This window comes from Trachypithecus francoisi, unplaced genomic scaffold, assembly GCF_009764315.1.
Source record: "Trachypithecus francoisi isolate TF-2019V2 unplaced genomic scaffold, Tfra_2.0 Lachesis_group2, whole genome shotgun sequence".
Taxonomy (NCBI): Eukaryota; Metazoa; Chordata; class Mammalia; order Primates; family Cercopithecidae; genus Trachypithecus; species Trachypithecus francoisi.
This window is the reverse complement of record NW_022681465.1, coordinates 122,593,756-122,620,925: the sequence shown is the minus strand read 5'-3', so window position 1 is coordinate 122,620,925 and position 27,170 is coordinate 122,593,756. Positions and strand designations below refer to the sequence as shown.

Sequence of the window (27,170 nt, the reverse complement as noted above, 5' to 3'; positions counted from 1 at the left end):
CTGTACCAAGGTCCCTTTCTGATTCAGGTAATTCCAGCTGTCCTCCTGGCACTAACCCCTCTCTCTCTGGCCCCAACCCCGGACCCTGTTTCCCAGTGTGGCCGCACTCAAACACACTGTCCCTGATGCTGTAGCAGGCTCTGGGGGGGGTCTGCTCCAGCCCATCTGTTTCTCCCAGCAACAAATACTGCGGGAGCACTGGGGGAGAAGGAGAAAGACTCAACTGAGACTTAATTAGCAGGAACCCCAGTTTGTGGGAGGTAAGAAATCACACTTGGCTGCCTGCAAACACTTTGACCAAGGTGAGCCGGAGGGATCTCCTGGTTCCCAATTTTAATAGCACTGCAGCAAAAGACCAGAAATGCATCCACACAGACCCTCCTGCACATACTCTCCCCCTCTCTCCTCCCCACACGGACACACACACGTACACACATATGCACGCACACACAAGGCAGCGATCGCAAAATCAACTCACAGGATCTCCAAATCGCGCAGCGCTCGGAAGGCTCCATCTTCAATGCAGCTGATGTGGTTGTTGTCCAATTGCCTGTGGAAAAGCAGGGGAGAGCATGAAGGCTGAGCGGGGGCAGCGTGAGGGGCCGGCGGCCCGGGCCACCCGAGCGCCTGTCCCTCCACCCCCTTGCAGGCGCTGCTGGTCCCTGCCAGGAGCTCGTGCAGAGCCAGCCTGTCTGCCACGCTGCTCCGTCTCTCCTCTCTGACTGTCTGAGAGAACTACACAGACGAGCGCACCAAAAGGCTGTCAGGTCTCAGTAAATATTAATTGCGCATTTTTTTTTTTTTTTTTTTAGGCAGAAGGGAGTAATTTCATTACATTAGGGCATCCAATCCATTACGAGCTCTTACCGTCATGTCACTGAAACAATTTCATTAAGCTAAAGGCCTGTAAATCATTGGAGGTCACTGCTCTGCCCTCCGCGACCTCCCAGAATGCTTTTTTCCTCTCTCCCGTTCCCTCGTCTCCCTTTTACTGGAAGTTGCAGTCTTCTGCTCTGACACAGTGCTAAATCTCAAGGCTTTATCTGCCCAAGAGCGGCAAGGGTGCATGGGGAATATACCAATTCCAAATTAGACTCAACTAATCTAATTTTATAGTCTTTTTATTATTCTAAGCACCACATGTCTGTGGTGGTTTGATGCCTCTGTGCATTGTTACGGGCCCCATCTGGTAGGTCATTCTATTGAAGCATTTTCTGACTAAATACAGATTCCCTCAAACTGCACTAACCATCATCAACATTAAAGAAATTCATTGAGGGAAGCGTTCATGAAGAGGGGAAGAAGGAATATCGTTATTGCCTTAAAGATGTACCACTTTGATTTAAATTGGGGAGAATTAAATGCACCTATTTCCAGACTCCTTTTTTATTTCCCTTTCCATCCTGTGAGCATGAAAATAATGTCTCTTAAAAAGATGCCCTGACTAATACACATTCTAGTTGGAGACTGAGCTATTTTAGTTGAGGGATAATACGTAGATACCGTTTTTTTAAAACATTAAAATATATATAATGCGTAAGTCAGGATATCAACCATGATCACACCCCAACTTAAATATCATGTATTATATACCTAACCCATTTTATTCCTTAAAAAACCATAAAAAACAATAAGGTGTTATACAGGAATTGGTTATTGACACCAGATTGTCATACTCTGTCCGCAGAGCACACCATGGTCTTTGGGGCTGCGGGTCAGGTGAAAAGAACTATGGCTGTACTAAAAAAACTCCAAGACTCTTTTAATTTTCTCCACCTCTCAGGTGGAGGGTTTTCCTGGTGTTGGAATTTTCATGTGTAACTTGAGCTAAACGATCCCAGGACAACTCTCCACAAAAGACGTGGCAAAGCTACCTTTGGGAACCCTCTCCCAGGGCTTTATTTTCTACTGAAGGATGGCAGGATTAAAATGAAAATACTATTATCTTTGGAAAAGTATCCAGATGTAGAATTGTATAAATGCACACAAAACGCAATAGAGTGATGCTGTGCATTACAACAGACAGGCTCTGTCATGATATTTGGGGGAATTATTAATATATTATCTCAATAGATGCTCATGATACAAGATTCAGATATTTAGAATAAAAGAAAAAAACAATCCACAGGCATCTCAAGAAGCAGAAGCACATTTTTGGTTGGCGAGTTCTGTATCTAGCGTTCAAAGTTCTCACTGATGCCCACTCACACGGAGTCTCACCACATCCTCTCGACCCCTAATTCTTCTGGAGCCTTTCTTCACATGAGTTTGCTGAGCCTCTTTTTCATAGATGTCTCGCAGTGTTGGGGCCGCTGATTCCCCGCAGAGGTTCTATGAAGGCAGTCTAGTCCTGCTACCCAGCTTCTAGATTTATCATCAGCTCAGAGGCCGGTGAATCAACAACCCCTACCCCACGCCAAGGCCACCAAACCTTACCAAGCAGAAATGCAGTGGAGCTGGTTTTGGCTCCAAGAAACTGTTCAATGAACATGCTGAATTCGGCAAAAATGGCACCATCCGCCTAAGTAGAAAAGGATCTAAATCATCACACTGGGAAGTCTGGGGTGTATAGAGATGGCAGTTTGTCGTGCATCAGTTTTCATGCAGACATTTCATAAAGGTCCTTGCTATTAGTATATTATTTATTTACTGGATTTGTGAAGCGTTTTCTATTCCTTTTCTTTTTGAGAACACCAGAAATCAAACAGGGGACTCTAAATGTACAGAATTTTACGTGGAAAGAATGGAATCTGCAGGGAAGAAGAAAATGCCATAGAAAGAAGAGAATAAACCAAAGTGGTAGAAAGAGAACAAAAAAGTATGTGGTGAAGGGAGCTAGCCAAAAGATTTTTTAAAAAGACTAAACACACGCTACTCAATATCCCATCACAGTCCTGCTACTCAGCAAACTGAAGTAGTGGGACAAGAGTCTTCGAGAGGGCTCTGATCATTTTCAGGCTAAAAGCAGTGACATCTAATACGTTACTAATTACGTGACGTTTAAATATTTTCAGTGGGTGGCACAAGTTGACATCTAGTTTATTTGCAACGGGGAAAACTGAGCTTTACTATAAGCATCTCTGTGGGTGTATTTGATAGACTATTTTAAAACATGAAACATCAAAATTTAAAATATTTATGCAGAAGTGTGCTTTTCTAGAAGACATTTATTATAACTGAGATTGTCTCCTTTTGTTCTAACCACAGATAAATGAAACAGACAGGGTATTCCAGTCGTGATGGTCAAGGAGCCATTCTCAAGACAAGATGCCCCATTCGTTACCAGGGTCTTTAAGGGTTTAACACCTATGGGGGCCCCATAAGGTAAACAAAAACCACAGCAGTTACTCCACTTCCCAGCTCTTATATCTCCATGGCGCCGAGCATCAGCGTATTTGTAAAAAGCCCAATTAATCGTCCATCAGCTTTCCTGATATTTCATGCAAATACAGTAGGTCTCTAAAACAAAGTAAATACACACTTGGTTCAGACAGATTTCTTTTTCTTTGCAAAATGACACCTCAGCAACATAAAAGTTAGTCCTGACACAGGAGAAGGGAGGCAAAATAAACACAAGCCCAGCAATTCTTTGAGGATGGCGGAGCGGAGCGTTACTAAACGCACAGAGAACCTTCCGAAGCTGAGGCCAAAACATCTGACTTAGCAGTTTGCTTCTGGGGGCTGATGTGACCACAGGCCGCTGACGTGTATTCTAAGCTCCCAGGTCAAAGGTCCATATCGTGCCTTTGAAAGACCGTCTCAAAAACAAATCAACAAAGCCCATTGCCTATCCTGCAACACGCACGCCATCACTCGGGAGGCATCTGCAAAAAGGGCTTTGGAAATGTGAGGAGAGAGAACTCAGCAGTTGGAGGATGCCTGAGGGCTCTCTTTCGATTTTTCCTGGGCCATGAGATGTGTATTTCCCACAGCTGCTGAATCTTTGCTTCTTATCATGCAACATAACTTACCCCCATGCCTAGCGCAGTGCCAGCCACCTCACAGATGGTCACCAATGGTTGCAGAATGAGTCCTTCCAGGAAAAGGTGTCAGGGCTGAACCCAAGCTGTATGGAATAAAGCTCTAAGCCATATCGTCACGACTGTGGCCCTGTGGCCCTTCTAGTGACAATAAAGACTGAGCACTCCTGCTGTGCCTGGACAGGGCTAAGCACCTTCCCTGCTTCCTTGTCTTTCTGAGACACAGACCTCTACCAGGGAGCCCTTGGGAAGGAGACTTGGAATAAAACAAGATTTCTATGGGTCCAGGATGAAGATGGGGAACGGGAAGGCAGGAGATTTTGGGAAGGCTGGCTATTTTTTTGGAGGCCACTTTTATTGTCCTCTACTTTATACAGGATACTCAATTTGATTTACACTCCCCTGTCTCTGAATAAGCCAAGAAGCCCCAAAACATTTCATGATATTAAATTAACTGCTCTAATTTCCCCAGGAAGCTCGAATTTCGGCAAACAATATGAGTGCTAAAATGATACCAGAGTCCATTTAGAGAGGAATCCTCCAACAAGCACTAAATGCAGACTCCCCGAGAGCAGCTTTCTGACTACTGTATTTTTATACTCTGAGAATATAAACAAGGCGGAAAGGAAAGCCAGCGTGAGTGAGGACTTAAAATAATCTCCACAAACGGCAGACTGGGAGATAGCACTTTTGTAAGAATTCCCATTAGTAAGCATAATATACTCCTATTATCACAGTTCATCTCTTTCAATTATGATGTGAAATTTCATAATTGAAGCAGGATTAGAAATATTTTTGTGCTTCAAAAATTAAAGCAGCCTATCTAAATCCTTTACAAAGGGTTAAAACACTGGCTACAATTTAAAAAGCTTCTATCTCCCAACAATAACCAAAAAAAAAAAAAAAAAGAAGAAAGAGATAAATAAATGTATAAAAAGAAAAAGATTTTTTTTTTTTTAAATTTAGGATTTCAATGATGCATTTAAGTTCCCATGAAGAATGCCTTGAAAATAGACATCTCCAGAAACAGGCTTTGGGTATCTGGAAGAAAAGCCGAATTCCAAACTAGGTATCTACATGCAAGGTCTGTATCAGGGGATACCCATCCAGTTGTTCACTCCTCATCCAGATGTTCTGGGGACCCAGCATCTCATCAGGTGGATGGTTAAACTTCGCCTGAGGGCACTGTCCAGCAGCAGCATTCTGCTCTGCGCGTTCTGTTCATGTTCCTCCTCATGCTAAACGGGAGAAGTAGCCGAGGCTCAGCACCCGTTAGAGTTTAACAATTTGCTAATTTCTGAATAAAGCTATCCCTACCAAATGTGCCAAATAAGTGTGGGGACTTCTGTATGAAATTCACAAGGGAAGCCTTACTAGAAACCCTAAGCAAGTCAACAGTCATGAAATCCAACAAGGAATTAACCCGTAAGAGTAAGACAGTACTATGAGATGTTCACACTATTTTAGGTACTCAGGATGAAGAATAAAGTATAAGACATTCTTTGAAAATATTTGGAAGAAGGTTGCCACCTTTGGTTTTTACAGCTCAATTATATTGAAAGGTTTAAGGGAATTTAAAAAACTAAACTATAATAATTTGAATCCATTTTTGATGAAATATACATATGTTCATCAATGTACATATTCAAGGTATTGTTTTTCTAGACTGAGGAGAAACAGAATGTTTTAACGATAAAAAGAAAACCGGGGAATCCCTACTTTCATGAAACAAGGCAGAAGACAAAATGTGAAACAGCCTTGACGTGCTATTTCTTTCCTCCCTATTATCCAATTGTCCTTTAAGCAGAGAATAGGAAATCTAGAAGCGCTTTTGAAGGTTGTTTTTTTTATGACAGTTTAACATTCTAAAAAATCATTATTGAAGAACAAATTATAGAAGCATTTGTCTGCTGCTAGCTGGGGTCTTTGAAAAAAATAAAGCTCAAGGTTATTTTAACTGACAAAAGGAAAAAAATTATCTTCAAAAGAAACGCATATACTTCATATAACTGAGTACAGGTTACACTTCTTCAGACAAATCAAACACTTGATCTAAGCCACAATCTGCTAATGAATTGTCACTACTTCTCATCATTAGAGGGTTACTGTAATTCTACATTAAAACAACATCTCAAATGAGCAAAAAGAGGGGAATCTATCATTTTGCTCATTTTGCACACTTGCCCACCAGATCCTACAATACATATAGATATGTTTACTGATCCATGAATTATTTAAGTATCCACAAAGACCCCTGTCTCTAAAACTGACAACTCTATGCCTATTTTTCCTACATATGTAGTTACATATAATATTGTATCCATGTAAATACAAATATATATAACTGGTAAAGCAATTGTTGACCTCTGATGTTTAATGTGGTATAGCCAGTTATATTTACAGAGATATTTAGCTAATTGATTGTTAGCATTCCAAAGACTTCAACCAACCAAATCCACTTTGGAAAGGACAAAGTCCTAGCTTAATTAAGCTCTCTGATCAGAACAGCCTACTTAGAACTTAGCTGAAAATTGAACAAGTCTATTTCAACAAATGTCGTTATGCATGCTTTGCCACATAGCTAGCACGACACCTTCTATGTCGTATGGATCATAATGCCGTTCAACATATGCAACTTCTCAGCAGGAGAATAACTGCATCCACTCCAGTAGATGCTCCTGAAAGCAAGCTCTGCAATAATGCAAACAGCGATGATGGATTAGCCACAAAGAGGCACACCAGACCTTGGAGAATAAAGAGGTGTTTTACACATCGCTGGGAAATATCAATAACTCCACTTCTGTGTTTACATAGTTGCCTGTATGTTGGGCATTTGGCAAATGAATTTGTGTTGAAAAATGCAGGAGGAAGATCCCTGCAAACCAATTTAGCATTAAAGATAGTTACCGGGGACAAGCAGAGATCCCACTTAATTGTGGCGAGTTTAAATTGGAAACAAATCTCTGGCATTTCTAGATAAGTAAAAGAACAACAATAACAAAACAAACAAATTCAAAGCAAATCAAATGAAAACACCCCATAGTCACAGCGAGAGTATGATTTGTTTTCCAGCAACGTTTAGACCGGGGACCAAGGAAGTTTGGTTACTGTTTGCAAAATGTGCTGTTACACTTTGAGGCTTGCCTCAAATCTACCCACATCCTGTGGTCATCCCCATGTTAGGACCAAAGGGTTTTATACCTAGGTGGACCAACTCCCCAAGGTTTGCCTGGGACTTTCCCTGTTTTAGCATTGAAACTCCTGTGTTCAATCCTGGGAAACAAATCAATTCCAGGCAAAATGCGATGGCTGCTTACCCTGTTATACCCCATGGGGCTGACTCAGTTGAAAGTAGATTTATTCTTGACATTTCATTCCCTCAACCGTAACCCCTCAATCTTAAAATGCCTGTTGACTCACAAACCCAGCTTTCAGTTCTGTTGGCTCTAAAAGGCTCCTCACTGCAGCTTCTGTAAAATGGGCTGTCCCTGTGCAAACACACCCATCATAAGGCCACGGGGAGTCTTGAAAGTCACTGAAACACTGGACCTTGTGTTCTCTGCCTTCCTCATTGGGAATTAGAATTTCTTTTTAAGAAGTATCAGTGTTTTACTCGCCGGCCTTGCTGATGTCATGAATACTCGGAGGCTGGACAAATAAATGGCTGTCTCCATAGTGATTGGGGCAGGTTTGTGGTTTCCCTAGTTACACTCTTGAGCGATAACCATCTGTGGTTCCTCCCCGGCAGAGGCGCAGGAGGGAGGAAGAAGCGAGAAACTGGGAAGATGAAATGTGCTTTTGTTAACGGGCATGAAAAGTTATCTCCCACATCTCTGTTTTTTTCTCTGTTTTTCTAAATCACCCAGCACAAACTATAGTGAGGTAGTTTTTTTCTTTTCATCCCCATGGGGGTTTCAGAAAATCTTCCCACTGGGCTCTAAAGATGAAGCGATTCCAGTTGAATATGACCACTAAGCAGGAGCCAGAGCTGAGATATTTCTTCCTGGATGGGAGGTCAGTGCCCAGGTGAGATGTTCGTTTTCATTCAAATACAAGATTGCAAGCATCCCCACTCCGGGTCCAGGCCATGAATCGGCCCATCCTGGGGAGCGCTCCCTGACAGCACACTGAGGCCACATCATCTCCTTCAGCCTTGAGAGATCTTTGTCTCCCTTTAAAAACATCACATAGATTGCTCTGCAAGAAAATTAAGGTTTCCTTGAATTTATTCACATTTCCAGCCCATACTGACTAACCCTTTGAAGGCTCTCGTTATTGACTAGTCGTTTTTTTCCTTATAAAAATGGAAGACTAGGGCTTGTATAATTTGTAACTACGCAAACTAAGTGATTCACATCCATGCCCCCAAGTCTCAGTTGTAAAAAGCAGATAACATTTAGTCCAAAAGGAATTTTTGTGTGTTAATGAAATGTGTGCACTCTGAAAATGTATTTGTGGCATTGCTTAATTTTATTTGCTTTAAAACAAGTAATATTAAATTTAGGAACTCTTTTTTACATAATCTCCAAGCTCTCTTTCAGCTCTGAAGTTGTATGACCTGAAATTGGTTTCTTATGAAATTTTAAAAACATTCTTCTTCATCTAACTTAGACCCTTCTGGGATTTGAACCTCTCTCTTTATCGCTTCTTCTTCCATCCCAGACCAAAGAATCTATTATTTGAGATATTCAATATAATCTTTCTGGACTAAGGCAGCAGTTCAGACTCAGTACAAGCTTTTCGTACTTCTCCTGCTGTTATGAGATTGAAATACAAGAAGCCACCAAAAACCTACACCAAGGAAAATACAAATCGCTCCCTTACTGAAAGAAGGATACCAACGTGTGCACATACTCACAGTTTCCATAGTTGAAACAACTAAGGAGAGAAATCGCAAAATTTAATCTCATTTCTCGGTGGCTACTTCCAACTAATAACCAATCAAGTAATGTACCACCTAAAATAGTCAAATGCCACACCATCTATGACATATAAGTTCTTAATCTTAACATTCCATAATCTGTACACAAACCTTCAGTGGCTCCCTGTGGCGGACATTATAAATTGTAGCAATCATAAAACCATCACAACCATGATAATAATTGCACACAACATTTATTCAACACTTATTAAGCATCAAGCATTGAACTGAGCACCATTTAAATGTCTTATGCCAGTCTGATGTCACAATAATTCCTACAGAAGAAGAAAGCGAGGCATTGAGAGCTACGTCTTTAAACTTGGCAGTGAACCCAGTTCTGTCCATGCCCACAATGACTGTAAGAGATGCTGCTCCTCTGGAAACAGCCCAGACTCCTTAGCCTGACCTTAGGACCTAACTCCTTAGCTGCACCTCTCTCTGTGTAATACGTGAATGCACCAAGTACTTTCACGTTTCCATGTTCACTTATGCTTGTCCTTGCCCTGTTTGTGAAATCCCTCCCCATCCATCAAGACCTTCCACAAAGGCCACATACTCAAGGAGACCTTCCCGCACAAACTCAGGCAAAATGAACTGCTCTTTCCAAGCTCTCATGACTCTTAGGTCATCCCCTCATTCAAGCACTTAACTTCACAGAGTAGGACGAATTGTGCAGGAGAAAACAGAGGTTCAGAGAGGTTGTTATGTAGCATCAAAAAAGGAACTCGGCTAGTACATTGGAGAGTCAAGTTCAAACCTGCCTTCCCAATCCAGGAGCCTCAGGGCTCACCCATCAGGCTATTCCACCTTTCTCTGACTTATAAAATACAAAGACAGGGAGCCTAATATCACTCTGTGGGTGTAACTCAAGTTATTGTAGGCTGGGAAGAGGATGATGAGAAAGCCAAACTTTAGTCTCGGTATTTGTCACTGGGAACTAGTCGCTTTCATTGGCCTGCAAAGTATTCTCACCCAGAAGATGGGGTTGGGGGTAGGGGATGGGGGGAGCAGCACAGTCAACAGTGTCCCCACCACTCCCTCCTGTGTCTCTCAGATTCCTTGGGAGTCCCGGTCCATTTGACTGTTAGGGTCACTGGGGATGGTAACTGATTTTAGCTTCAGTCACTGAGGATCATGGATGGGTGCCTGCACCTTGAGAGGATGCTTCAATTCCAGGTCACCTAGTAGGACCCAATGGGTGGCCTTCTGACCAGGCTGGGACAGCGTAGTGCTCTCTTGGGCACAGGCATGGCCTCTCTGGAGAAATGGTTCTCTTTGCTCCAGGCAAAAGTGGTAAATTACGCCGATTTGAATCCATCATTCCTGGGCATGGCCTTCCCCAGAGGTGATAAGGCTTGTCTTCCAAGGGTATACAAGCCTCAGGAACCAAAGGAACGGGACAACAGTAACCAGACTGTGTCATAGGGTATTCGGGGTGAGTGGCCATTAGTGAGGCATCACTCAAAGGTATGTCTGTGGCAGCAGAGGCCAATTAAAACATGCTTTGTAAGCTCAGTGTATGGGGGATATCAAGGTCCTTGTAATTAACTGCTGAGAAAAGGAGCATCAGAACTCAGCAGCACGTGCTGTGCTGATAGCCGCTTTCGATCTAGCTAACACGCAGCGTGGAAATACTCCAGAAGAGGCCAGTTTCCTTTTCTTTACTATTATTTTTGAGGAATAATGAATGCCTGAACTTATCCGCAACAGGAGAGCAGGTACAGTCTCTGTTTTACACACTACTGTACCTGGCCCACAGTGCCTGGCACACAGGAGGTACTCAGTAAAAAGCCCTAGGATCACATGAGATTCCACTTCACACGCACTAGAAAGGCTATCATTAAAACGATGAAGAACAGTAAGTGCTTGGTGAGGATGTGGAGAAACTGGAACACGCTTACATGGCTGGAGGGGATGTAAAATGGTGCAGCTGCTGTGGAAAACAGTTTGGTGGTTCCTCAACAAGTGAAACATAGACTTACCAGATGACCCAGCAATTCCATCCCTAGGGATATAGCCTAAAGAATTAAAAACTGGTGTTCAAACAAAAACTCGCACACGAATGTTCACAGCGGCACCATTCACAAGAGCCAAAAGGCCGAAACAGCCCGAGTGTCTGTCAGCGGACGAACGGATACACAAATTGTGGTACGTACACATACAGGAATATTATTCAGCCACAAAACAGGAATGAAGTACTGATGCACGGGGCAACATGGATGACTCTTGAAAACGCTATGCTAAGTGAAAGAAGCCAGACATAAAAGGTCACCTATTGTGTGATTCCATGAATAGAAAATGTCCAGAACAGATAAATTCATAGAAGCAGAAAGCAGATCAGCAATTGCCAGAGGCTGGGGGCAGGGAGGGAATGGGGTGTGACTGCTGAGTGGGTATGGAATTTCCCTTGGGGGTGATGAAAATGTTTTAGAAATAGATAAAAGTTTACCATCCCCACTCTCTTTGCCTAAACTGACATTTTTTTCCCCGAGTCTTGAGTGATTTTTGGGAGGCTGAGGTGGGTGGATCGCAAGGTCAGGAATTCGAGACCAGCCTGGCCAATATGGTGAAACCCTGTCTCTACTAAAAATATTATTTTAAAAATTAGCCAAGTGTGGTGGCAGGCGCCTGTAGTCCTAGCTACTCAGGAGGATGAGGCAGGAGAATCGCTTGAACCTGGGAGGCGGAGGTTGCAGTGAGCCAAGATCGCACCACTGTACTCCAGCCTGGGTGACAGATTGAGACTCCATCTCAAAAAAGAAAAAAACAAAAAGAAATAGATAAAAGTGATGGCTGCACAACACTGTGAAGGTACTAAATGCCACTGAATTGTACTTTTAAATGGTTAGTTCTATGTTATGTGAATGTTACCTTAGGAAAGGAAAAAAAGGTGAAGATTGCTCTTTCCATGACAGGCAGGAACTTTATGAGACCACCCCATTTTGAGGGTGGTTTCCCTCTGACGATGTCACAGTGAAAGACAGGGAAGCCTAGGATCAGTTCTTACACGATGAGACAGCAAACCTGATTCTATCTGGGTGTGAAAAGAAATATCTTGGCATTGAAGAGCAATGCAAATGAAGGAGAGAAACATGAGGAACTTGAATTCACCTATTTTGGGGGATTATTTATAACAAATTTTAAAACTCTCTCCCCCAGCTTGCTTTGGGGATACTCCCAATCACTTAAGATTCAGGGAGAAAAATGTCAGTTTAGGCAAAGAGAATGAGGACGGTAAACTTGATGGAAGGAGAAAAATCACCTGCTAGGCTCCCAAGTCCAGCGTAAAATAGTGTGGGATTAGCCACTGTTTTGTATTTTCCACACCACTGCTCCTCCTTTTGCATCAGTAGCCAGCACAGATAACTCAGTAGATTGCATTTGCATTTCAGAAGCCGAGTTCCTCGTGTGTGTGTGTGTGTGTGTGTGTGTGTGTGTGTGCCTGTGCTCAGACTGGTTATCTTAAAAGGGAAGAAAGGAGGCCAGGCTGTTACCCTCACTTAGGGCAGTGAGGGAAGTGCCTCTGACCAGAAACCCCTTCCTGCAGAGGCCGCTGGTCTGGGTGGGCTATGGACGCACGACGGCTCCTGGGGAAGAGATGGTGGGAGGGCCTGGTGAAAATGGTGAGTAGTTTTTCCTTATGCTGTCTCTAAATTCTCCCAGGACTCTCCGGAGCAGCCAAGTCAGTCTCACTGGTAAATCCAAAAACATCTGGGGGGCCCACAGAGATGGTTCCTACTTGGGTACCACCTGGGTGAAGGCCAGTTCTGCCCACAAGCTTCTGGGTCCAGAGCTCTTCATTGCAGCTACTTCTACTTAATTGGCTGAAGAAATTTCTAATTCCTTCCCTGATTCCAAAAGGGGAAATAAGGGCATTGTTCACACTTCAGAACTGAGGATGAGAGCCACTGTTCTGGGGGAGGATAAGAAAGAGTGATTTTCTTTTATTCATTTGCCAGCAGTAGAGATTTGTTTTGTTTTGTTTTTAAGATGGTGTGGTTTAGTGGAAAAAATACAAACAGTTTGCTCAGGAATCAGATGATAAGGATTTTTGACCTCGTTGGACTATGGCCTAACTTCTCTGGGCTAAAATTTCCCTATTGGTAAAACAAAGGCAAGAAATAGATGATTTCTATGGGCCCCTCAAGAGTTGGCATTCAGGGCTGCTGAGTTTTAATTCAGTCCCTGAGTCCGTCCTCACATGAGGTTTTTCTCATTTTGTTGTTACAGGTACTGTCTGAGGAGTCAGATTTTATTTTTAATGCAGTACATTGAGAATGTAAGTGTAAATTTCCTCCTGTTTGGAACAGTTAAGACGAGGACTCTCCAGGGGGTCAGAGGTCTGAACAGCAGGGTGGAAAAAAAAACACAAGTATGAATGAATGTGGTATTAACTTCTACCAAAGCACTCCACGGAAAACCACCAAGCTCAAAACCCCTCAACGGTGCCCATCAGGTAGAGATTCACGTAGGAGTTCTTAGGCGGGACAAGATCAGCTTCCCAACTTCTGGATGCATAGGGGTTAGACACAAGGTGTCGGGCCACTGGGGATCCTACTACCCCATCTCTTGGAGATGCCTCCTCTTCCTGTTCAGCTCTTCTGTGTCTTAGAAACAGCATATTTTCCTGTTCCATTTGTCACAGAAGCAGCTTTTAAAGAGCATTCAACAGTGTTTCCAGCATTCAATAATTTCACAGCTTTTAGAAAGCTAAGACTAGACTCCCACATCTACTGGAAAAAGAGTCTAGAAGTGGCGAACACAGTCTCTGAAGGCAGAAGAGGAGAAAGCCATCCCCGGGGATAGTCCCAAATGGAGCGACTCACTGAGAAGTTCCGGGAGATGCAAGGGCAGAGAATGGGCCTTCTAGGACTTTCCCCAACATTCTCCAGTAAATTACACTAGAAATGGACCACCCCACTCCTTTGTCTCTTTCAGAAATGATCTTTGGACTTGTACTGCCCTTTCTGGCAAGTTCATTCTGCTTTTCTATCCCAGTTAAAGGCTAGTTCTCTTATAAGCCTTGGTTTGGGAAAAGTAAGGTCCTTTCAAGTAAGACTTGGGGGGAAAATTCCTTGTTTCCAGATCAAATGTGTTATTTTCTCAGCCATCCAAACGCCACTTACATAGTACCCTGGACTCTATCCACAGACTCCCCTGCAGCAGCCTTCCTTACGCATTGGGCGCCCAGCAGCTTTCTGAGCTCCCTCAGCTGCTCCTGGCCCTCTGAAGCCTGTCCCTGATGGATACAAATTGATAAGCTGTGTCTTCCTATACTTCCTTAAGCTCCCTCATTCTGTTGTTTGCTTTACAATGTTCCATTTCAAGTTAATCACCAAAGGTTTTGATTTTCCACCCTAGGTTACTCACAGGCATTCTTGGCGTTTACATCTCGGGGACTCAGCACATCCCCATCAACCATATTATGCTTTGGTTCCTAGGCCCCTGGGCGGGCTGGGTGCAGGGGGTGCAAGATCCACACATGAAATGCAAAAGTGGGTGGCTGCTGCTGCAACCCTTCTCTAAACAGAGAGTGAGGCTTGCGATGGGGTGGACACATAGTCTCACAACATGAGTGATGCTATCTCTAGGACTTCAAAGCAGAGAAGTCTGAACCCACCCGATCATGAAAGGTTGGATAATCAGCGCTAACGTTTCCTTTGCCTGTGATGGATAGCCACTTTGGAAATATTTTCCATCCTGACTTTTCCTTGGGTCAGCACTGCGGCAGAAGGAGGGGGTAGAGGGACGGGGTCTATCTTGGTCATGATATTCTATACTAACCCCTCCAAGAAGAGAGAGGCCCCAGAATTGTCTCTATACAAAAGGTTTGCATTAACCGTAATGAAGCAAATGACAAAATCAATAAAGTGGGAATTGCGTGGCTGTCATAAAGATGATGTAAATCCAGGGTTCACGATGGTTATGAAGCTATTTAGAATTGTAATTAAAACCAGCACCATTTTTTTCAAGATAAAAGCCCCTTTGACAACCATAAATGCAAGCTACAGGAAATTTTCAACAAATATATTCAAAATTAATGTACGGCACAAAGATGGCATAAATTAACTGAGGATAATCCATAAGCCCAGGCTCCAGAATGTAAGAGCACTGAGTAAAGAGATTTCGATTTCACGTTTGGTTTTCAAGCAATGTGGTTTTCAATTTTAATCAAGTTACAGCTTGACAGAGCACTTAGAGACTCTGAGTGAATGGCATATTTCTGACAACTACTTTTCAATGAGACTAGAAATGCTGTCTCTGTATTTGCCCAACTTGAGATCTGACGGCATTTGCTATTTTATGCATCCCACATATTTCAGAACAGAATTCAGGAGCATGCATGTAGGAGATGACCTTTTTGTTTTATTTGGGAGTGGGAGTAGGACGGGGAGGAAGAGGAAGGGGATGGGCTGCCCAAGTCTTCCAGTCCTAAGGAGTTATCTTCCTTGGACTTATTTTCTGAGCCCTGATTACCAACTGTAACACTGAGATTTCTTGGGAAACATTCACCTACTTACTTATCTGTGATCCTACCTTCCTCTCTCCCTACCTATCCATGCACCAAACATCACCGTTTGCCTTTGGATCATTAACAAAATCACCTGCTATGAACTTCAACTCTGCTGAAGGAGATTCCAGCCCTCAGGGTGGTTGCAGCTATAGAACTGTAAAATGCCACTGTTGAAAGTGATCTCAGAGATCATCAGATGCAAGCCCATAATTTTCAACAGAAGAGGAAAGTAAGGATTAGAGAGAAGAATTACTTAAAATCCTAAGATAGCATTTGGCAGAGAAGTAAGGACTTGATTGCTAACCCCTTGGGTCACACTGTTTAGAGACGAGTGACACCTGATACACCCGTGAAAAAAAGTGAAGCAATAACAGGTGATTAAATTATATCTTCAAGTCTGAAATGCTACTAGAACTCAGGGATGCTTGAGTCTTTCATTCCATCTAGGGCTTCAGTGTGGTGAGAAGTGGAGGGATTGAGGAGTACCAGGGATTTAGGGGTGTATTAATTATGTTTTTAAATTTTCTCTACTTGAAAATAGTTTGACATCTTGTTGGGGGAGGGAAGGGTTCTTGGTATGGGAGAGACTGCCCCTTCCAGAGCTAGCTCATTCCTACAGACAGTAAACAAATTGCCAATGAGCCTATCTTTCATATACAGACCAACTAATCCCAAGTCCATATCCTAACCACCAGCTGTATCTAGCTCACACACCAAGCCAGCCTCTACTCTGCCCTAAATCAACCCAAGGCTGTATACAGGATGACTAGGAATAGCCCTTATGCCCCAAGGCCCACATGAATTATTCAAACTAGCCATTCTTAAGCCGTTTCCCCTGCCCTGCCTTGCCTTTCCTATGAAACCCCAATAAAGGCTTTGGCCCCAGCTTTCCCCTTGCTCCTGTTTCTGCATTCTGCCCCACTCTGGTGCTTCCCCTGCGGCCCTGAATGACATGCTGTGCCACCATTTCTAGGGACCAGTGAGAAACAGTAAACTTTTTGTAAATGGCATTGACCTGTCTGTATCATCCATCAATCGCCTTTACAAATTAAGACCCAGACACAGACCAATGGAACCTAGGTGCTGGTCTTGCCAATTGGCCACATGTTTAAAAGGAGAAATTTGGACCATATGATGTATTTCTTAAAGCCCTCTCTAGCTTGGTAAGTCTATGACTTTCAGTAGGGCAACCTGAATTCCACGCAGTCCCTCCGCCCCCGCTCCCCCACCTCGGCCGCCCAATTTGCCCCTTTTCAATAGGCAGTGAGGCTCGCTGCAGTAGAGGAATTGCATGCTAGCCAAACCACTTATTATAAAAGCATATCTCATACCTGCCTTGGTAGTAAAATGGGGCAAAGAAAGGAAATCATTTCAGGAAATCTAATTGCATTAAGGAGCTGATTCCAGAAAAGGGTCTTGGCTTGACATACCAAGAAGACTCATCTTCCGTGACAACAAACAATTCGCCAGAGAACATTCGCACATCCACAACCCAATTGTATGGGTTGACAGCAAGTTCCCCAAGCTGCACGTGGACCATTCTAATGGCTGGAAAGGTGCAAATGGTATGAAGCAATTTCACAATGGACCCAAATGGCAGTTCAGTGCTAGCGCTCACTTTAAGATGGCCAGAACATGTAAAGAGAGCCCAGGAAGGGTTAAACTGTTCAACTTCGGAGGCACACAATAAGGAAGGGCTTAGCTTGGGAACCTTGGTGTTTTGGTGTGCATGGCAATGATGTACCCCTTTCAACATTAGCAGCTGCTTAGCAGCAGTGAGAGCATCATTTAATGGGGCCATAGGAGATGTAACTACAAGAGACCAACACTGTCCTTAGAGAACAAAACAAGACCATTTCTGAAGCTGAGCTAAAGCTGAGAATCTTGGCTTTGCGGTCTATTTATTTTTCATGTAGCTGGAAACCATGTTTAAGGCTAACACTGGGTCAAAAGAATCTCGAGATATTTAAGGCATGATACAAAAGCATAAGAATGATACATCAGATTTTGGGGACTTGGGGGAAAGGGCGGCTGGTGGCAAGGGATAAACACTACACACTGGGTACAGGGTACACTGCTCAGGTGATGGGTGCACCAAAATTTCAAAAATCACCACTAAAGAACTTATTCATGTAACCAAAATGTTCCCCGAAAACCTATTGAAATAAAAAATAAGGTATGGGCAGCAAAAGGCAGATTAAAGGGAATGGGGCCAGGGACATTCTGTTTAAAAAAATTTTTGGAAAGCTCCTTGTGTTTCAATTCCTGTGAAATGTCTTAAAAGTCAAGTATAGAAAACTCCAGAAACTAATTACAGTTAATTGAAGTGTTACTACATGATGGTGTCCTTCTTACTCTTATTGCTTTGGGCTGAATCACCATCACTCAGCCACGACCCCCTCCCTATTCATTTTTCTCTATGCAAATCCTAGAGATCACTCAATAGAACACTGGTTTTTTGTTTGTTTGTTTATTTGTTTTGAGATGGAGTTTTGCTCTTGTTGCCCGTGCTGGAGTGCAATGGCACAATCTTGGCTCACAGCAACCTCGGCCTCCCAGGTCCAAGTGATTCTCCTGCTTCAGCCTCCCGAGTAGCTGGGATTACAGGCAGCCACCACCACACCTGGCTACTTTTTGTATTTTTAGTAGAGACAGGATTTCACCATGTTGGCTAGGCTGGTCCCGAATCCCTGACCTCAGGTGATCTGCCCGCCTCAGCCTCCCAAAGTGTTGGGATTACAGGCATGAGCCACTGTGCCCAGACTGAACATTGGGTTTTATCTTCTTCATTGTCTGGTGTAGGTAACAATGTGGGCTGGGAGTGCAGATGGAGATGAATGCATAAAACACCTATTCTATGAGCCTGAAGGCATCCATGGACCCAAATCACATGCAGTCTGTTGACAATGACCCAAAGTTTGATTTGCCAGATGACTGAATAATGACTCAATATTTGTATTTTTCCAATGAATCAATTTTTTTCACTGATCATATGGAGCCAGGAGCATACTTTGAACTTGGGTGTAGAGTCTTTTTTCAAGAAAGAAGCAACTAAACATTTATGGCTTTGTGAGCTGAATATGCTTAAGTAGACAAAAGCGATATTCAGCCAGTGATCTAATTGACATTTTACTTGGGCAAGAGAACTGGGGCCGGCCCAATGGCAGGCAAATTCATTTTCCAAAGGTCATGGGGTTGGCTGCTGGTGATTCGTTGTTGAAAGATATCTCAGGGCTGGTCAAGGCCACAATCAGAAATGCCCGTTGAATACAAATAATTCCCTTCATTCAAAACTGACAGTCACAGCCGTGGGTCAATGTGGTTGTACTTATGCAAATGGTAATGATCATGGTTTCCAGTTATGGAGGGTCAACCGTGGCAGAGACAGAGGCAGTGTGGGGCATGGCCAGCTCAGAGTCCTGTGAGTTCTTGCTGGGAAAGTGCTCTCTGGCATCAGATGCTGGGGAATCAAGTGAAATGGGGGCACCCCCATTCTTTGGGCTGAGATCAGATGGATTTAACTCATAAAATTGTTTTATATTACACAAATATATGCACATGACAAAAGGAAATCCAGAGAGATCAAAGAGTATGGAATGAAAAGCAACACCCTTCTGCCCAAGTTGAGAAGTTTGCCTTTCCAGAAGCAATTACTGTCCGCATTTCCTATGAATTTGTCAACAAATATTTCACATATATAAAAGCACGTGTGGGCCAGGTGCGGTAGCTCATGCCTGTAATTCCAGCACTTTGGAAGACTAAGGTGGGTGGATCACCTGAGCTCAGGAGTTTGAGACCAGCCTAAGCAACATGGTAAAACCCCATCTCTATAAAAAATACAACAACAACAACAACAACAACAACAACAAAGATCAGCTGGGTGTGGTGGCATGTGCCTGTAGTTCCAGCTACTGCAGGGGCTGAGGCAGAAAGATCGCTTGAGCCCAGGAGGAGGTAGGTTGAGGCTGCAGTGAGCCACTGCACTCCAACCCAGCTGACAAAGTGAGACCTTGTCTCAAAAAAAAAAAAAAAAAAAGATACATGTGAACAAATACAAGCATAACGCTTGAAAACACAAGTGGTAAAACACTGTACAGATCATCTGCACCTAGTTTTCTCATTTATGAGCTCTGGATATGTTTCATATTTAAAGATCAACCTCATTCCTTATAACAACTCTACAATAGTTCGGTGAATGAACATACCATGATTCATTTGCCTTGGGTCCTATTGGCGGGAATTTAGGTAGCTCCCAAGACATTTTCTCTGCAAATAACACTTACCTAAACATCTCTGGGGACTTAAATAAGATTATGTTTAAAGTAAATTTATCAAAGTTAAATTGATAGATTGAAGAATATGTGTATTTTCAATTTTGGTAGCTGTTGCCAGATTGCCTGTTGAGGGGGTTATACTAATTGGCATTCCATTCCCACCGTCAGTGTAAAAGACGGCCCAACACCCTTGCCAATTCAGTATCCTCTGAATTCTTACCAAGAACTCAAGAAATCTCTCTAATCACATCTAAATTTCATGGGAAGGAGTTGAATACGCTGTCTGAAGTCAAGATAACCATGGGTCATATGTACTTATGGAGGCTTTCTTCGCAATTTACATTAGTTTTCTAAGACAATGGGATAGAGGACAGATTTTCCCTACTCTGGTATTTGCCATCATTGTTGTTAAGTAATGTTTGGTCATTGTAGAAATATTAGAAAATGGATAAGGATGGTGGCTCATGCCTGTAACCCCAGCACTTTGGGAGACCGAGGTGGGTGGATCACCAGACGTCAGGAGTTCAAGACCAGCCTGGCCAACGTGGTGAAACCCCGTCTCTACTAAAAATACAAAAATTAGCCAGGCGTGGTGGTGGACACCTGTAATCCCAGCTACTTGGGAGGCTGAGGGAGGAGAATCAATTGAACCTGGGAGGCAGAGGTTGCAGTGAGCCAAGATTGTGCCATTGTACTCCAGCGTGGGCAACAGGAGTGAAACTCTGTCTCAAAAAAAAAAAAAAAAAAAAAAAAGCAAGAAAAAAAAGAAAATGGGTAAGGAAAAAATATAAAATCACTCAAGTATTTACACGAGGGAAATGAAAACTTGCATTCACACAATGACTCATCTAACTCAATGTTCATAGCAGCTTTATTCATAACAACCCAAACTTGGAAACCACCCGAACGCCCATCAACAGGGGAATGGATAGACACACTGAAGTATACCCATACGCTGGAATACTACTCAGTAGTAACAAAGAACAAATTACTGACAATACGACATAGGGTGAATTTCAAAATACTGTGCTAAGTGAAAGATGTTAGCTGCATAAGGTAACATACTATGTGATTCCTTTTCTTCCATTTATATGAAACAGTTATACAGGCAAAACTGTAGTGAAAGAAAGCAGATTGGTGTTCGCCAGAGTCCATGCATGGGAGAGAGGACTGACTGAAGACAGAAGGACATTTTGGTGGTTGTTACGTGGCTATTCACTGGTCAAAATAAATAGAACCATATAGATGAAATGGATGCATTTTTTAGGTAGATTAAACCTCAATAAAGTTGATTTAAAAACTAAAATCATCTAAATTCCTATCACTTAGAGTTGACAGTTGCTACCATTTGGTTTATGTCCTTCAGACTTTTTTCCCCATGCAAATATATATACAAAATCATATTCAAACTTTTAAGTGTACCTTCTATTTTATTTAATTAAATGGGAACGTATGATTTGATAATCTGCTTTGTTAAACAAAATACCAATAATATATTGGTTAGATTATTTAATGGTTTAATTCCTTATCTCAAACTGTTATCTCATTCCTAAACAGCTTCACCTTCTCCCACCTACCCCAACTGTGGTACAGTAACCCAATCTGAGGAAGCTCTGTGAGTCTTGGCATCTCTTTTTCAAGATAGCTTTTTCACTTTTTCCTTCTCTCTATAAGATGTGCGGATTAGACTGGCCTGGGACAGATGACAGCCAGCTCACAGTCTAGCTGGGGTCATGTTTCCAAGGTGCAGGTGGAGTCGGCATTAGCTGAAAGCTGGGCCAGACTCCATCCTCAGCTTGTAGGGCACTCACAGGGAGAAACCCAAAAGGGCTCCAAAGAGAACCAGAGGTCCTCCACCCTCCACTGTTTGGAGAAAAAGCATCAAAGTAACTGAAAGGGAGGCTTTGTTCTTTGCCTTTGTTCCAGATGAGGCCCTCCCACATTCTCCATTGTCATGATGTGGGACCTCCTTGGCTGACAACATTCTAAGGGATTGACAAATTAAGAGCAATGAAGGCTTGGATATTAGGCACAAAGGACTCAATGTGAGCCACAACCATTGCCTGTCTCATCCCCACTCCTGGCCAGATGCTGAACAGCACAGGAAAATCCAACACAGACAACAGACACTTGCCTTACATGTGTGGAAGTTCCCTGCTTTTTATTCTCAGGCCTCTTCGCTCTCATTTTAATTTTGGATTGATTTCCCCCAATTGTTTTAAACACTGTTAACAGTGAGTCACATTAATGTAGATTCATAGTTTGACTCTGCTGTGTGACCTTGGACAAACTACCTAACCCTGCTGAGTCCGAGTTTCTTCATCTTTTAAAGAAGGATAATCCCACCAACCCCATTGGGTTGTTATAGCAATTAAATGATATACGAATAACAATTAACATTTGAAGTGCTTACTATGTGTTAGTGCTAACTCTTTTACAAACATTGTCTGCATTAGGTACTGCATTTAGTCTCTATGAAGAAACCAAGCTTAGTAGAGAAGTTAGCAATTGGCTCAGGACTAGTGGGGAGTCTGAGACTCGAACCCAGATCTCTCTTCATTTCAATGCCAAGCCTGTATTCTGCATGCCAGTGGTTCTCAAAAGTTACAGAATCAGCTGTGGAGCAGTTTAAACATGTAGATTCCTGGGACTTGACCAGAAATTAGGATTCAGTTAGTTGTTAACAGGGCTCAGGAACCTGCATTTTAAATAAGGTCCAGGAGATTCTGGAGCAGGTGGTTTTCAAACCAAGCATGGAAACGTTGCCTGTGGTTACAATGAAACTACGCAATTATTACTTTACCATTAGGACTTTAAAAAAACAAGTGGAGAAAAATTCTAGAGTAGGCCAGGGAAGGGAATTGTAGGACTTATGAGTCGTTGACTCTACTTGGTTCTCAAAGAACAGGAATCAATGACAGAGTCGAGATGGTGCTGGTGACGGAGAGGCACATAGATGTGCATGTATTGAGGAAATAGTCTATCTAAATAAACGATGATGAGTCAAGCTAAAGAATGTGTTGGTCCCTCGGTATTTAGAGTCTTTGGGATGCTTCAGTGAAAATGACTAGTGATGTGTGACTTTGAAGAAGTAGGGCAAAGTCACTCACTTCTGGAACATGCCAGGGCCATACCCTGATGTAGGCAGAGTTATCAGCCTCAAAACACTACAGGATGGAGTAGAAAGGGAAGTTCAAGTCCAGGAACAGTGCTCTGCTTTGTGCAATTAGCAATCGCCCATGTGAATTGGTTTTGGGAAGATCTGCTCCCATATTTGCCTCCCCGCAGCTGTCTTGATTGCCACCATTAGAGTCACTTTTTCAAGGTGTCAGCAGGCAGTTGGATTTTAACCGATTCAAGGAATTATGGCATCGAGACTTGCTAACATATTAGCAAGATTATTGACACCTACAGCTGCAGGAAAAACCACCAGAATCTTCCATTCCCTTCCTTGGCCTGCAGCAGGCTCACCCCAGGGACTGGGAGGCATGACCTACATCAGAGGCCAGTAGTTGAATGGGACCCACAGATGGGTGGATTTGGCCAACACAGTACGGACACTTAGTGCTTAAGAAGATTTTGCATTAGGTGCCAACATCTCGAAATCAAGTAATTTCAAATAATATGTTAATTTCCTGTTTCTGAGTCAGAGAAAATCCCGACTACCAAACCAAACCCCAAAACGCTCCCTCTCCTCTAACTTCACAAGCCAATAGCCCAACCGTAAGATAATCTCTCTGTGCATCAATAAGGATGAAGGATGCATGAGGATGGGGGTGCAGAATACTAACATTGTATTTATTGAGCATCTACTTTGTGCCGAGCTCTACCGACTAAGTCCTTTCCATGTGTCATCTCATTTGAATTATTTATTTTCTGAGTCGGGTCTCACTGTGTTGCCCAGGCTGGAGTGTACTGGTGCCATCATGGCTCACTGCAAGTTTGAACTCCCAGGCTCAAGCAATTCTCCCACTTCAGTCTACCGAGCAGCTGGGACTATAGGTTCATTTAACTTTCACATTAAAAATTATGGCTTGGCTGGGTGCAGCGGCTCATGCCTGTAATTTCAGCACTTTGGAAGGACAAAGGGGGCGGATCATGAGGTCAAGAGTTTAAGAACAGCCTGGCCAACATGGTGAAACTCCATCTCTACTAAAAATACAAAAAGTCAGCTGGGTGTGGTGGCGGACGCCTGTAAGCCTAGCTACTTGGGAGGCTGAGGCAGGAGAATCTTTCGAACCTAGGAGGCAGAGGTTGCAGCGAGCTGAGATCACGCCACTGCACACCAGCCCGGGTGGCAGTGCGAGAATCTGTCTCAAAAAAAAAAAAAAAAAGAAAGAAAGAAAAAGAAAGGCAAAAATTATGGTTTGGTTACAGGTTAGTCATCCTTATTTTATTGAAAAGGAAATGAAGGCTTAGGGAGGAGAAGCAGTGTGCCCAAGATCACCAGCTAGCAAAACAGAAAGAGAAAATCTCAACTATTCTATTGAAGAATGGGGTCTTTCTGGGATAAGAGGTGGCCACATGTCAGTGGGACTCCCTAGAAGCTTGTAGGACTAATGGAGCAGGCCCCCTGCAGATAGGAGAGCATATACTATGTTTAAGAGGGAACCTGCCACTCTGGTTGGCCTGTTGTTGCCAGGTAGGACTGGGCGCCCAGTGTTAACACATTTCATTTATCCAAAGAAGCTGGAAATCCAGATTTTCAAGCAAAATTTACTGATTTTTGAAACCCCATAAAAAGAAAATTGAACTTGTCTGGAGGTGGGATTTGGACCACGGTTTTTGCCTTTCATTTCTTCTCTAATCTTAGGCAGTATAGCAAAGCGAGTAGTTCAGGTTACAGGTTCTAGATGTAAACTGAGTTCAAATCCCAGTTCTGCCTCTCAGTGACTATGTGACCTTTCACTTTTGAGTGCCTCCGTTTTGTCTTCTGTAAACTGGTGATGGTAATCACTAGGTCGTCACCAGGATTAAGTGAGATAATAGGTAGAAATTAGTAAGAACTGTGTGCGATGTGCAGTCGGGACTTGATAAAAGCTTATTACTTACCAAGAAGGAATGTCTGTTTGAGGCTTCATTCCTTCCTTGACACAGCCTCTGTTTATTTGGTGTACATGTCAGCAGGGGAAGATATGATCACCTGGGGCTAAATCATGGGCTTTAGTAGTTATCTCAGACAAATACCCCATCTCTGAGCCCAAAAATGGTGTTGTCTCTATTAGCAGAAAAAGGAGTGCAGCCTTAAAAACAGAATGCTAATTAGCTGGGAAATCTCAGAACTGCTACCGGACCATGTGCTGTATATACCAAACCTTATCCACTGGGTATCTATTTGTCTGGCTAGGGAGTTTTCCTGGCAGACACAGTACCCAAGAACTGATCATTGGCATTTAAAAGTAATTTAGGTTTGCGCACTTGTGCCTCGGGACTGCTTACAGAGAGAACTTGAAAGGAGAATGTTAACAATGGCAAATAATAGCTGTCGGTGTAAATGGACACATCGTAACACGTCCATTTATAGAGCTGAATGCTTGTGGCAGGCACAGAAGCTCCGTGCAGGCACAGCAGGCGCTATGCATATGGATGTGTCAGTTCTGATACAAGCCTGCTCTGAAACATCCACTCCAATAAAAGACCCACACGTACTGTGAGCAGTATTGCGGCAGAGATCTCAGGCTCTGAAAACCACTGTCCTGCACCCTGCACAAACAACTTATTTATTCATCTAGCAAATATTTTTGATGATTGGCTCACCATGTCTTCACATGAGTCTCTAATAATTCTCTTTCCAGAACTGGCTATTGCCCCCAGATGCAAAGTAGTTTATCTGGGGCTACAAGAAGGAAGGGAGAATGGGCAAGAAAGCCAGTTAAACTTAGCCCTGCTGCAGAAATCCCTAACCTGAAATATCTGAGAACTTTCAAAAGCCCTAAGCCCCATTCCAGGTAATTACCTCCCAGTCAACACCAACCATTCTTCTTTCCTTTCCTCCCACGGTGAGCCCAGCTGAGACCCTCAACCTTGGAGTCAAGCTTCCAAAGTCCAGCTCTGAGTCCAGAGACCTGGCGTTATCCCGATTGTCTTCTCTGCTGTCCCCACCTGGTGCTGGCTTCTTGACCCTGCCACTGAATTTTATCTCGATGACCAAACCTAGCTCCTTCCTGGTGGAAGATGGCCTCAAAGAACCATCAAACTTTGCAATATGAGTAGAACTGAAAGATTATTTATCAAGTCCAGTGGTTTTTTTTTCAAGCCTTTTTTCTCCCCATTAGGCTCTTTGTGACACAAAATCTCCTGTCGCACACTAATGTCTAAAAGAGGCAATTTAAATCTTTATCACTGTTGAAAAGTAACTATCTGTGGGCTCTTGAAGCACCAGTTTGTCAGAATACAAAGTGAAATTCACTGATTTTATGTCAATGATTTATTTTAACAGAAGAGGAAATTCAGATGACAGGGTTGGGTGACAGCCTGAGGGTAGTTCTAGTACTGGTTTCCCACGGCTGCTATAACAAATTACCACAAACTGAGTGTCTTAACACAACACGAACTTATTGTCTTAGAATGCTGGAGGTCAGAAGTCCTAGATCAGTTTCACTGGGCTCGTGTCAAGGTGTCAGCAGGACTGCGTTCCTTCTGGACGCCCCAGGGAACAATCTGTTTTCCTGTCTTTTCCAGGATGGGGCGGTCCTCCTTCCCTGAATCACACAGTCTTTTCTCTCTCTCTGCTTCCAGCACATGTCTTTTTTCTTACAAAGACCCTTCTGATTACATTGGATCCCCTCAAATAATCTAGGATAATCTATCCATTTGAAGAAACTTAATTCTTAATTTGCAATCCTTTTTGCTATGTGGAGTACACACTCACATACATTACAGATTAGGATGCAGGCATTTTTAGAAGAGCCGATTTTCAGCCTACCCTAGGCAGGCAGCGGTTAATAGCGGAGCTGGGACTCCTGAGTTCTTTCGGTCTTTTCCATGTCTCAGTGTGGACAAGAGGAAGGGACAGGGCAGGGAAGTTACACCCTCTTTTTCTCTGGCCTACTTTATATCTAGCCCATTATAATGAAGCCATATGCCAGAACAGGTCAACCCCACTCAAAGAAATAACAGAAGGAGTGATGAAGTTAAATATCTTTACTAGTTAGGGAGGGTCATTTCAGAGCCAGGAAACTATAAATATGACTTTTTTCTTGGGTACGTATTTGTCTAGGAAGGGAAGATTTAGTCTCTAAGCTGTGATAACCTGGGCCTAATTAATTCTCAGAGATGGAATAAAAGCAGCAATAATAATTACTAATCTTCAAACCAACATCATAAAGGGGGATAATATTATTTCCACTTAACATATGGGTTAACTGAGGCTAAGAAGGAGGTATGCAATTTGCTTAAGGTCATAAAGGTGGTAAGAACCAGGGTTTGGACTGCAGGCAGCCTGACTCCAGAGTCTGGGCACTTCACCATTATGTCAGCCT

The 27,170-nt window shown here is 43.0% G+C and overlaps 1 protein-coding gene and 1 long non-coding RNA gene across 4 annotated transcripts in view; one reads left to right on the top strand and one right to left on the bottom strand.

Annotated features, from left to right (window-relative positions):
* The window catches only part of SLIT3 (slit guidance ligand 3), a 645,016-nt gene that overhangs the window by 184,257 nt on the left and 433,589 nt on the right, over nucleotides 1–27,170 (bottom strand). For 2 of the 3 annotated variants that reach the window (XM_033180336.1, XM_033180338.1), the window contains exon 6: nucleotides 479–550. In XM_033180336.1, the coding sequence (XP_033036227.1) occupies nucleotides 479–550 (72 nt within the window). Of the gene's footprint in view, nucleotides 1–478; nucleotides 551–7,297; nucleotides 7,543–27,170 lie in introns of those variants that run through there. The other variant, XM_033180337.1, reaches the window with a different exon arrangement.
* Nucleotides 7,705–14,777, top strand: LOC117065486. Its single transcript, XR_004429940.1, has 3 exons — nucleotides 7,705–8,006; nucleotides 13,132–13,180; nucleotides 14,263–14,777. It is a non-coding gene; the product is annotated as an uncharacterized LOC117065486 (long non-coding RNA).